The sequence below is a fragment of the Pelodiscus sinensis genome, chromosome 4 (assembly GCF_052426305.1).
Source record: "Pelodiscus sinensis isolate ZL-2025 chromosome 4, ASM5242630v1, whole genome shotgun sequence".
Classification (NCBI taxonomy): domain Eukaryota; kingdom Metazoa; phylum Chordata; order Testudines; family Trionychidae; genus Pelodiscus; species Pelodiscus sinensis.
The window spans coordinates 25326254-25339543 of NC_143055.1; the positions used below are offsets into that span (position 1 = coordinate 25326254).

The window sequence follows — 13290 nt, forward strand, 5'->3', positions numbered from 1 at the left end:
TTCTCCGGAAAACAAAGGCTCTACAGGAGGATCTACAGCCAGCAGTGTTCCTTGATGGTTTTCTTGGAGGAGCTAGTCAATCCCTTTAGACTTGGAGGTGATGCTCTCTTGAGGCATTGCAATGCATTGGTATACTGTATAGGGGACTTAAACTTGGATGTAGGAGTTTAACCATTTAATTGGATAAGCAATTGAATTTTTTTTTTTTTGCCCTGCAAGTGTGCACCAACTTCCAATTGCTGGCCCTATTCCTGGGGAGCCAGCTGCCATCCCACACTGCAGGCTCTGCAGTATCAGGGTCTGCAGCACAGGACAGCAGCCAGCTCCCTAGGAGTGGTGCCAGTGTAAGCGGGGGAATGGTCCCACTATTGTGGGGAACTTTCCTGGCTTCTATACACCCCGGTGAAATGGACCAGAGAAAGGATCTGAGTCCCCGCTCCCACTTCCTTTACCCCACGGCCTCCCTGATCCTGAGGGCTCCCCCTCCACTCTCCTGAGTAGCAGAGCCCTCGAAACCCCAACAAGGCTGGGCCCAGGTTTCCTGGGGCTTAATCCCCGACCTTGTAGTCACTAGGGGCAGGAGTTAGGGTGTCCCCACTCTGAGGTGCTCTCTTTACACTGCAGGCCTTCTTGGCCCAGTGATCACTTCATAAGGTTCAAAGCAAATACAATTTATTAAACATCAACTAATTAAAGAGAAAAGAATAAGAAAAATGAGAATGGTTAAATGAGAATACACAGCCCTGCTCTGTAGCACAGTGACATCAAAACAGCAGCCTGCAGAGTGTAAGGACAGTCCACAGTCTCTTCCTTAGAGGCCCCTTAGAGGCCCTGGATGTGCTGCAGGGGGGGCTGCAGGCTGGACACGCTTGCTCTGGCAGTGACCACACAGCCTCAAGCTCTAAGTGGCCAGACCCCTCTCCCAGTCCAGAGCCTCTCCCCACACTTTGCAGTTCCCAGCTGCTCACCACATCCAGCTGCAGGCTGTGCTGTGTGGCCAGTCTCTAGCTTCTTGCGTTGCTTCTCTGTTCCTTTTGGCTCTCTGAGCACTGCCAGTCTGCTGCTCAACACAGGGTCTGCGCTCCTTGAGCAGTGTCTGTCTGGCTCAGCTGCTGCAAAAACTGCCCCTCTGCACACAGCTTGCTTTGCTTGGGCTGTCTCTCAGCTCCATGTTTTTGCAGGACTTCTGCACACTGCTTGCCCCCCTTGGGCAGTCTCTCAGCTCTCCATTTGCTCAGAGAGAGCCAGAACAATCCCAGCTCACAGGGAGGACGGGTCCTGGCCTCTTGCTTTTCTCACTGGCCTGTCCGACTTGTCAATCAGGCTAAGCTGGAGTGTTGGCTGCTTTCCATTGTCTCTGGGGTCTGTCAGTCTCATGAACCCTTTCCCTGTTGACACTGGGAGCTGGCAAGCCAAAAAACTCCCACAAAGTTTAAGTAAGGGGCTAACAGTCCCCTTACACCAGCACAGTGTGCATAACCCAGCTCCCGGTGCACACCGGCTCTGGCTGCCAGTCCTGGGGAGCCAGCTGCCCTGCAGGCTCTGCAGTATAAGCTTTATACTGCAGAACCGTAAGGGGCCCCCCTCCAGCTTCCTTCCCTCCCTAGTCCCACCCAGCCAAAAACAGTTAACCATGTAACTGCTAAGATTTTTAGCAATCACACGGTTACTTGCTTGCTGCAGTCTTAGCATGAGATTGTGTTAAGAGTGAGCACTTCTGCAGCTCATTCATCTGTGCTTGACATACATAACACACACAAGAGCTGGGCCGCTTTTCATTTTAAAAAGAAATCCCTATTACCAGAATTGCTGTAAATCGCTCACACATCTTTCCATGCCTGTATTCAGTTTTATTTCCTAAGTGTAGGCTATAAATCAAGCCACCAATCCCTTTTTGAAAAACTGAGTTTTACTCGGGCTGCTATTTAACACAGGGGGACAGAGGAATGACCTCTCTCTATCAGATGTTATGAAATGCAGTTCATATTTCAAATAATGATTTACAAGTTTTGCTTGTATAGTTAAATTTAATAAAAATGAGACAAGGTGCATGAGTCTCATAAAAATGTATCTGGCTCTTCTGAAGGAGAGACTCTACCTTGTTTAATATCAGCTATTCTGTATATTTTGCATGCAGTGGACCAAATTCTCTGCTGTGGTTATCCATTGACTTTGGTGAAGTTACTGATCTCGATGGACTTAAACCTGCCATAGATTTTGACCTAATATATTAAAACTATTTACAGACAAAACTGTATAGTCACCTCTCATCATTTTCTTGGGGATTTTTGATTCAAGGCCTAATTGCTTTCCAGTTGTCATGTTACAGAAGGACAAAGAAATATGAACTGTTGATCTGACAAAGGAAAAACATGTATTAGCTCAACTCACTTGTACAGAGAAAGACTTTTTAAAAGTGTGAGGAGAGCTGTATATATAATAATTATGTATTACCACTCTGATGGCTACAATTGTTAATACTTGGAAGCACCTGTTCTATCTAAAGAGACTCTGGAGAATCTATAAGTTGTCTTATCTGGAGATTCCCCAAAATATGCTTTTAATTTTATATTTGTGATTCCACATTTTTAAATACTACACACTCAGGATTTTTACCGATATGCGTCTGAATTCAGTCTGTTGAAATCTCAAGGTTTGTGAGTACACTCATATTTTGAAGGCCTGGAAGACAGGTTTGCAAACAATAGAATTTGGCTCTGAGTTTTTTAAAAAATGATTCTCTGCTCTTGTCCTTCATCTTTGAGGCTTATTTTTAATTATTCACTTGAATTGTGTGTGTATTGTGAGTTTATCATGATGCATTGAATACGTGTTATTAATACAACTGTTTAAAAACCAGAATTTCCATTCTCTGCGAAATTGATATTTTGAAATTAGTTTTCATCCTGCATTGAGGAGAAGTATTGAAATACTGATTTTTTCCCCCCACAGAACAGAAATTCTAAAAACATTCTAATCCGGAAATGCCAGAGTGTTTTGTCATTTTCAATCAAAACAAAATGTTGTGACATTCATGAACTGAGAATTCTTCATTTTGGTTTTGTTTTACATTAATCTGTCCCCTATGGTGCCTTTTGGGAGTTATAGACTGGGTTCCTTATGCTTCATCTCCTATATGAAAGAGAGTCCCCAGGTGGACTACAACTGTGATGATGAACAAGATCACGACTCCCATGATGCACTGCGGCATCTTAACCACTGAGGAAAAGGGAGTGCTGTATAGAAGTAATAGTGCAGACAAGTAGACCAGTCCATAGAGGACAGTGGGGCATGTGGGACCATGGTTCCTTAGGAAAATATAGGTTAATGAAACCAAAACAAAAACTACTTCATTTTGATTTTCCTGGTGGAAAACCCAAAAGTTTTTGCCAAAAAAATTGATTTTTAGAAACTGCTTTTGGATAGAAAATATCTGACCAGTTCTAGTCGTTACCTAGTATGCTGAGCAACAGAACTCTTTTGCTGGTATTGACGCATATTTGACTTCTATCATTATTCCAAACACAATTTATCATACTGAGCACTTGTTTCACTGAACTGGTAAAAGCAGAGCAAATCCCAATCAGTGTAGAACTGTCTTGAACAAAAATATTTTGTTGTTTTTAACCCCTCTTCCTTTCTCTCCCGTCCTGAAAAGAAAAGAAAAGAAAAGAAAAGAAAAGAAAAGAAAAGAAAAGAAAAGAAAAGAAAAGAAAAGAAAAGAAAAGAAAAGAAAAGAAAAGAAAAGAAAATATTTTGATGTCATGAAAAACAGGGAAGTTCCTGAGACACCAGGACTATCATATCAAAAGTAGAACTTATGGTCATTTCAGGTCTTCTGGTTTTGACTGACACTTTTTAAAGTGTTTGTTCACCAGATAATTCACTGCCTGAGAACAGCAAACAAGATGCCAATTAATCTTGCAAAACAGTCACCTTTGAAGGGTCCATGCTGTGGGAAATATAGACGTTTTGGGTGAAATCCTAGCCCTACTGAAGTCAAAGTTAAAACTCCCATTAGAATTTCACTGAGGCTTTGTCTACACTGCGAGTTTTTGCAGCAGCAAATACTCATTAGCATAAATCGTGACATCATTAGCATATTTTCTGCTGTTTCTTTTTGCACAAGGGGTTTTTGTGCAAAAGCAAGCAGTATAGTCACTTCGGTTTTGCGCAAAACCCCCGTTTTGCACAAGATCCTTAAGCCTCTCCTGGAGGCTATGCTGCTTCTTTTTGTGCAAAACGAAACAGCAGAAAATATGCTAATGATGTTGCGAGTTATGCTAATGAGTCCCTGTGACGGCGCGTTGGGGGTCCCCCGTCTCCTGCACCCCGAAATGGCACAAACAGACTGCACCAGCCGGTGGAATAGAGGAAGTTTATTGCCTCTCCAGGATACAGCACAGCACAGATGTAATCTGGTCACAAAGCTGGGCTAGAATGCCTCAGGCCCCCTTGAGATGGGGGAGACTGGGCCCCTAAACTCCAGCCCCTTTCCCTAGGCTGTCTCCTCCATGCTCTCAGACAGCAACTAACTAACTCTCTTCCAGCCCTGCCCCCCAGCCAGGGCAGCATTCCACCTTCCTTTGTTCCTCTCCATGGATGGGTGTCTGATTCAACAAGTTTGGCATTACCTTTGCATAGTGAGGTTTTCCCTGCTGGGTCTTGCTCCAGACAGCAGAGGTCACCACAGCCCAGCAAGTACCCCCACTACGTCACAGTCCCTCATTGTATACTTTCTGCCGCAAAAACTCGCAGTGTAGACAAAGCCCTAGAGTTATTGCCATAGCCATGTTCTACTCATTCTCGTCAAGTATTCTCCCCAATTAGTATGGGGGGCGGGAGGGGGGGGGAAATTGACTTACCAGAGGGAATCCTGCTAATCAGCCATGGGAGTTGTAGTTACAATGGAAACTTATTTAAGGCAGATTAGTATTGCCTCAAACTGCAAGTGATAATGTATTGAATAGATTGCTCATTTCATAGATGATCAATGAAAAATCCATCAAAGACATAATACTTAGATCACAGAAAATACTGTCAGTAGAAACATTCCTTTCATATAGTCAATGTTCTGTTTAATAATATGTTACTTTTTATTAAATAATCATGATGTATTAGAGGACTGTATCTGCGTATACTCTTAAGTTTGCAACACAACATTCTTCTGATAGACATAAACTTATTGATTGGGTGAGTGATGGAGTGCACTCCCCCTGTACTAGATGGGAAAGGGTTAACCCTACATTGTGGGATGAAGAAATCACACCTTTTTCCTGTCTACTGGGCAAGATCCAGGTGCACTGGTATAAAAGGGAGCAGCTCAGGTCAGTTGCAGCTGACCATTGGGAAGGAAGTATGTAGACCGGTAGCTCCAGCCAAGGATCAGCCAAAGCTTGAGATTGTGGGAGCCCTGTGTCCTAATGGGGGCGGGTTGCACTCACTCTACACTGGATTGATTTTTCCCAACCCTGTCACAGTGCCCTTGCAATACAATAAAACAAAAATGTCAGGACATGAAGTTAAAGAGTGAGATGTCTTATGAGTTTCAGACATACAGGCAGTCCCCGAGTTACGCGGATCCGACTTACGTCGGATCCGCAGTTACGAACGGGGCACTTCCTCTCCCTGGTCTCGAGCAGACCAGGGAGAGGAAGCAAAGCAGCGGCGGAACGCGGGGCCAGCTGACAGCCCAGAAGCGTCTGGGCTGTCAGCTGGCCGCGCGCTCCGCTCTGCTCCCCCCCCCCACCCCCCCTGCAGACCAGGGGGAGCGGAGCAGAGCAGAGCGGCGGAACGCGCAGCCAGCTGTCAGCTGGCCGCGCGTTCTGCCGCTCTGCTCCGCTCCGCTCCCCCTCCCCCTGGTCTGCAGACCAGGGGGAGGGGGAGCAGAGCGGAGCACGCGGCCAGCTGACAGCCCAGAGGCGTCTGGGCTGTCAGCTGGCCGCGCGTTCCGCCGCTCTGCTGTGCTCCACTCTGCTCCCCCTCCCCCTGATCTGCAGTGGGGGGGGGGGGGAGCAGAGCGGAGCACGCGGCCAGCTGACAGCCCAGATGCTTCTGGGCTGTCAGCTGGCCGCGCGTTCTGCCGCTCTGCTCTGCTCCGCTCTGCTCCCCCTCCCCCTGGTCTGCAAACCATGGGGGGGGGGGGGAAAGCAGAGCGGAGCACGCGGCCAGCTGACAGCCCAGACGCGTCTGGGCTGTCAGCTGGCCGCGCGTTCTGCCGCTCTGCTCTGCTCTGCTCCCCCTCCCCCTGGTCTGCAAACCATGGGGGGGGGGGAAGCAGGGCGGAGCACGCGGCCAGCTGACAGCCCAGACGCGTCTGGGCTGTCAGCTGGCCGCGCGTTCCGCCGCTCTGCTCTACTCTGCTCCCCCTCCCCCTGGTCTGCAGACCTGGGGGACGGGGAGCAGAGCAGAGCAAAGCCGCGGAGCCCGGGGGCAGCAGGATAGCCACGGCGCATCTGGGCTGTTCCGCTGCCCCCGTGCTCCGCGGCTTTGCTCCTGACGCCTGTGGTACAGCAGCTGGGGCGCTGCCGGTTGGTCCCGTAGCGCCGCTCTGGGTGCCACTGGACCAACCCAGCAGCACCCCAGCTGCTCTGCCCCAGGTGTCCCCTAGTCAGCAGCTGCTGAAAATGACCAGTGGCTGACTACAGGAAGCCCCTGCCCCGGGCTTCCTGGAATCAGCCGCTGATCAGTTTCAGCAGCAGCTGACTTGGGGATGCCTGGGGTTCTTAAGTTGAATCTGTATGTAAGTCAGAACTGGCGCCCAGATTCAGCCACTGTTGAAACTGATCAGTTTCAGCAGCGGCTGAATCTGGACGCCAGTTCCGACTTACATACAGATTCAACTTAAGAACAAACCTACAGTCCCTATCTTGTACGTAACCCGGGGACTGCCTGTATCTGTATTACACAATAAACCTTGCTGAGTCCAGAGTTGATGGGGCCAGTGCAGATCAGAGAATCCCGAGATAACAGACATCCAAAGCACAGTAGGAAGCAGCCCAGGTGAATTTGATAGTTGGTTGACTGGAATTTTGAGTCTGCGTGTTTCAGTCAGAACTTCCCCCTTTTCCTTCTGACCTAGAGGCATATGCCCCTGCAACCAAAGCCCTGGGCGAGGGTCCTGTGGAGAGGAAGGCTGGAATCCTGCTGCCCAAGCCACTTCCTCCCCCTTTCCTTGTATTTGGCAGCCTCCTTCCCGACTGACTCTGACTGCTAGACCTTACTGCCCTGTTTCACTCGGGCCAAATTTGTTTACTGTCGCTAGTAGGCCTTACTGGGATGAATCTATGGACTGTGGCCATTAGGTACATTGCTCTCTCTCTTTCACAGAGGTGAATTTGCTGTTGAGCCTTACTCCCCTGCCAACAGGGAGTGTGATCTATTGACTCTGGCCTTTGGGACACACTGCTCAAACATTACAGGAGAGTACACTGATTATATCCATTATGCCATTACCCTTTTCGGAAGGGTGAGCATATTGACTCTGGTTTAGAATACAGAGACATAGGTTATGTATGTCCTAATAGAGTCAGGGTTCACTCACCCTGCACTGGATTGATTTTCCCCCAAAACCTGTCACAGTGTCCTTGCATTACAAAGAACAGGAAGGTCATGACCTTAAATTAAGGAGTGAACATAAGAACAGCCATACTGGGTCAGACCAACGATCCATCTAGCCCAGTTTCCTGTCTGCCATTAATGGCCAATACTAGATGCCCCAGAGAGAGGGAACACAACAAATAATCATCACGTGATTCCTCTCCTATCACCCACCTCTAGGCTAGGGATACCATTCCTACCCATCCTGGATAATAGCCATTGATGGACCTAACCTCCATGAATCTATCTAGCTCTTTTTTGAACCCTGATGTAGTCCTAGCTTTCACCACATCCTCTTGCAAGGAATTCCACAGGTTGACTGTGCGCTGAGTGAAGAAAAACTTATTTTTGTTTATTTTAAACCTAATGCCTATTAATTTCATTTGGTGACCCCTAGTTCATATATTGTGGGAATAAGTAAATAATTTTTCCTTATTCACTTTCTCCATAGCAGTCATGATTTTATAGACCTCTGTCATATCCAGTGCTTTTTTTGTAATAAAAAAACCCGGTGCAAGTACTTTTTAAGACCCAGCTAACTGTCGGCCATTTTCATTACAGAGGTACCGGTACTCTCCATTCTTTCCAGGTAAGCTCTGACTGGAGGTGCCGGTACTGTGTACCGGGCAGTACCATCACAAAAAAAAGCATTGATCATATCTCCCCTTAGTCTCCTCTTTTCTAAGCTGAAAATTCCAAGTCTTTTGAATCTCTCTTCATATATAACCCATTCCAAACCCCTACTCATTTCTGTTGCCCTTTTCCGAACCTTTTCCAATGCCAATATATCTTTTTTGAGATGAGGCGACCACATCTGTATGCAGTACTCAAGATGTGGGCCTACTATAGTTTTATATAGAGGCAATAAGATATCTTCTGTCTTATTCTCTATCCCTTTTTTAATGATTCCTAACATTCTATTTGCTTTTTTGACTGCCGCTGCTCACTGAGTGGATGTTTTCAGAGAACTATCCACAATGACTCCAAGTGGGATATCTTATGAGCTTCAGACACAACTGCATTACACAAACAAGAACTGTAATAATATGGAACAAACTACAAAACCCCACAATTATAGAAACTTGAGAAATCAAATATTTTTAGGATTCTGAAAGTATGTTGTCTATGTCCAAAGAAAGATGATCTAATGCTTAGGGCACTAGCCTGTTACTGGGAGATTAGGTTTGAAGTTCCTGCTCTGCCACAGATTTCCTGTGTGACCTTTGGTGAATCACTTAACCTCAGGGTAGCTCACAGACCCATTTTACAAACATTTCCATACTTCACAGAAGAGCTGAGTATAAATATGTCAACAATTATGAGGTGCAAGTGTCCTGGAGTAATAGAGATAATATAAGCAGTTTAGATAGAAGTTTATACTCTATTGGCCAATTTTAGATCATTGTTAAACATCTTTATCATATAGGTCTTTGGGGATTTTGTTGTTGTTTTTCTTTTTGTCTTTCTTTAGCCCTGAAATTTCCCTGTATCATATAAGAAACTTCTCTAGCTCCATTACGGTAACATGTATACAAGATACATCTATCATCTTCAGATCCTGATATTTTGGTCCCAGGAGTGTGAGAACAGATTAATTATTTATCATCAAAACATGTCATGAAAATGAATTCATTCTTTGGTATTGCCTGATCCAGTTTTAATCTGTCATGAAAAGAAAAATAATGAGGAATTTGTCAGGCATTATAATTCTGTGATAACTTAGTCTCACTGTTATGAGATCAAAACCTGGCATACAATTTGTTTCACAACAGATGTTTGATGTCTGTGACTGATCCATTATTAATATTGCTGAAGTTTCCTGTAGTTCAGAAAGCAACTAAAATACTTTCCTGATGGACTGCATTTTTTAACAGACAATGTACCCTAAATTCTCATTTACTGGGGGTCAGTCTTCATTCATTGATATACCTGCTTTATGCAACCAACTCTCTGGATAACTTTTTATGACTAATGTACCCAAATAATTGGGTGCTAATATCTAAACTGCGTTGTTAAAATTATTCGACTAAATATAGATTATTGCTGATTACATACTCTATGTATTGGATTACTTTTCAAACAAACTTTGTATCTGTGGATAACCTAAGCACTATACACAAACATACAGACTCTTTTATTACCCTGTGTTTTATACAGACTAACATTAGCTTTAATAAAAGTGAATTGGGTGTCTGCTAACCAAGTAAGCACAGTCCTGATCTTATAGGATGGTACAGAAGCAAACAGGGTTCTCAAGTAACAATATCAACACATTCTTAGAGATGGTACAAGAGCACACTGAACCCTCACAAAGGTAAGGAGGGGTGACAGGATAATGGATGAGGATATTACATTGAAACTACCAGGTACATTGTAAGAATAAAGGTGGTAGCTATCAACCCCTGGAGGGTAATTCATAACTTGTTTGTATCAATGTGTAAAAAGACCAGTCACAGGAGAGGCATTTGTACTACTACTGTCTAGGAGACCGCATCCTGGTGTGCCAATGGAAGTGGTACCTTGCCACATACATACATAGGTCAGTGTACCTATAGCTCCCATGGGGCTCCAGTACTGTACTTTGGTGACAATAAACCAGGCTGAGCATCTTTGCCACTGAACCAAGCCTGTGATCTCTCTTTATGCCTAACATTGAATTTCGCTGCATTTCTGCTGCTGCAACTAACGCTGGAGCTCCCAGGAAAGCAGAACTAGCTGCATGCTACAGCACAAACAGCAGGCTGTTGCCCACCACGTGGACACCCACAGCCCCTGAACTTACCCTCTGGTAGCTGATGATTTTATCCCTATAGTAACCCATGCAGGTTATTTTCAGATCTGAGGTGAAAAGCTTGCATGTCATTTCCAGAGTTCTGGAACATAAGTAGTGTAGTTTATGAAATCCCCAGAGGCATATCTGGATCCATTCATTATCTCTTGGCTGAAAAATTCTAAAATCCACCATGGGATGAAAGTACTTGAGGAGGGATAGATGTCTGAATACTATTCCCAGCCTTTAATTCCATTTCCAAAACAGAAGAGTAATTTGGGAAACGAGAGATTTTATAGCCCAGGGAGCTAGAACTAATCAACTCACAAAATACTTCCCCAATTGCCGCATCTATGAAACTACAGGTTGGACCTCCCTTGTCCAGCACCCTCAGGACCTGACCCATGCCGACAGGGAATTTGCCAGATGTGGAGAGGTCCCCTCCCACTGGCCTCCCAGGACACTCCTCCTCCCTGCAGTTGGCTCCACTCCAGCCTCCAGTCATTCTGCCACTCTACTCTGCACTAGTTAGGCCTCAGCTGGAGTACTGTGTCCAGTTGTGGGCGCCACATTTCAAGAAAGATGTGGAGAAATTGGAAAGGGTACAGAGAAGAGCGACAAGAATGATTAAAGGTTTAGAGAACATGACCTATGAAGCCAGGCTTCATGAACTGGGCTTGTTTAGTTTGGAAAAAAGAAGATTAAGGGGGGACATGATAGCGGTTTTCAAGTATCTAAAAGGGTGTCACAAGGAGGAAGGAGAAAATTTGTTCCTCTTGGTTTCTGAGGACAGGACAAGGAGTAATGGGCTTAAAGTGCAGCAGGGGAGGTTTAGATTGGACATTAGGAAAAAATTCCTAACTGTCAGGGTGGTCAAATATTGGAATAAATTGCCAAGGGAGGTGGTGGAATCTCCCTCTCTGGAGATATTTAAGAACAGGTTAGATAGACATCTGTCAGGGATGGTGTAGATGGAGCTTGGTCCTGCCTTGAGGGCGGGGGGCTGGACTCGATGACCTCTTGAGGTCCCTTCCAGTCCTATTATTCTATGATTCTATGATTCTCTCTGCCACTGGGCTCCAGCCTGCAGGGCTTGGACTTGGCCTCTGGCCTGCTGGAGTTCCCCAGGACAGAGCTCCCCAGCCATTTTTACCTTGCTTCTTCCCCACCTGACAAGGGATCCCCAAAGACAGGGCTTGCCAGCTGCCCTGCTTTTGCCACTCACTGGTCCCGCTGCTGCTCCACCCGGCCAGAACTCCCCAGGGCTGGAGCTCCTCAACTTCCACAGCTCCGCTTCTCCCCTGCCCAAGTGAAGATCCCCAGGGATGGGGCTCACTGCTGCCCCACCCACCCCCCCACCCACCCAGCTGCGCAGCCCCGCTTCTCCCACACCAACCGGGGCTCCCCAGGGATGAGGTTCACACTCCCAGGCACTGGGGCTCTCTGATTCAAAAACATCCAGGGTCCTGCTGGACCACGGATGCTGCCGGACCAGAAAATCCCAGATTTCAGAGGTTCAATCTGTACTTGAATCTTCACTGGAGTCAGGGTTTTGAACTTTCCCTCGCCACCTGTTGAATGACACCTATTACTCTCCTTATTTCCAGATTAACGCAACTCCCAGCTACATTCAAACTTCAGATCTCTATTTTCATTATAACTTCTGCCTACAACATCCAGTACTCTCAATCTTTTAAACATCTTTCTAAAATACCTAGATAATTTGCTGTAGTTGTACAATGTACATTGTACAGTGGTGAACCAGAGGAGAAAACAGCCTTTTCATTTAGTAGAAAAAAGCCCTTAAAGACATTAAAAAGGAGAGATGCTTCCAAAGATGCATTGTATTTGGCATTGGAAAGATGAGATAGGGAAGGAATGGCCCATTGACCAATTTAGTTGTATGTGCATGAGCATGTGAGTATTATATATAAACAGCATCTGATCCAGAATTTGAATTTCATGTGCCGCCTAGTTAATTCTCCTTAGACAAAAAACTTCTTCCTTTATTTTCAGCTGCACCAACTTTGAACAAGGAACTATTTTATCCTTATAAGTATTTACAATATAATTTCATTATATCAAAGTCTTGTAATCAAACTCCCAGCAAACTACCATAAAAGAAAATGAAAAACCAAAGGAGACCAACTTTTTTTGCACACTTTAGCAATTTAGAGAGAAAGCAAACTAGAAGGTAAAGAAGGAAAATTATTATGTTTAATCATTCCAACATGAAAGGGAACCTTTAGAATATTGATGGAGGCAAACCTACAGAAAAAAATAAGATGTTAAAAAAAAGTCCAAGAATCCTTTCAAGATTTCATTCCCTAGAATTTGAATTGATTCAGCAATAAAACAAAAGGAGCATGATAAAATGTTAAAGGTTTGCTTACCACAGATTGACTAGGAAGGGATGCTCAAGGCCCTGCATGATCTGTAGTTCCCGAAAGACATTCCGGACTTCATCTCTCTCGATGCACTTTTGTTTATTCATGTATTTCATGGCATACATTTTCTTGGTATCTCTCTTCTGCACAATGCACACCTAATCGACGGCAAAGTTAAAAACAGAACGTTCATCATTGCTCCCTTTTTGAAATATCAGAAAAACAACACACTATGGCTTTTTGAAGCATATTTTTAATTATGGTTACTTTATGGGTACGTCTAAACTACGTGCTATTTTTGAAAGAGGATATGAAATTCCGTGGGATATATCTTCTTCCGATCTCACTTTCGAAAGCATTTATGTCCCGTAACGTGTGTTTCAATTAGTATGCTGTGCTTAAAATCCACCGTTACTCATGAAGAATGGAGAAGGTTCAGAGCAGCTGAACCCCCTCGTTTCCTTCTAATGGGCTGCCATGTGAAAGCTAGATTCTGGCCCAGACAGTTCACTCATGCAGGAGCACCGGGGACCT

At 45.1% G+C, this 13290-nt stretch overlaps 1 protein-coding gene across 7 annotated transcripts in view; it reads right to left on the reverse strand.

The window, feature by feature from the left end:
- STK32B (serine/threonine kinase 32B) overlaps nucleotides 1-13290 on the reverse strand; it is a 291208-nt gene that overhangs the window by 228395 nt on the left and 49523 nt on the right. For 6 of the 7 annotated variants that reach the window (XM_075930748.2, XM_014576105.4, XM_014576106.4 and 3 more), the window contains exon 3: nucleotides 12763-12914. In XM_075930748.2, the coding sequence (XP_075786863.2) occupies nucleotides 12763-12914 (152 nt within the window). Of the gene's footprint in view, nucleotides 1-968; nucleotides 1260-12762; nucleotides 12915-13290 lie in introns of those variants that run through there. The other variant, XM_075930751.2, reaches the window with a different exon arrangement.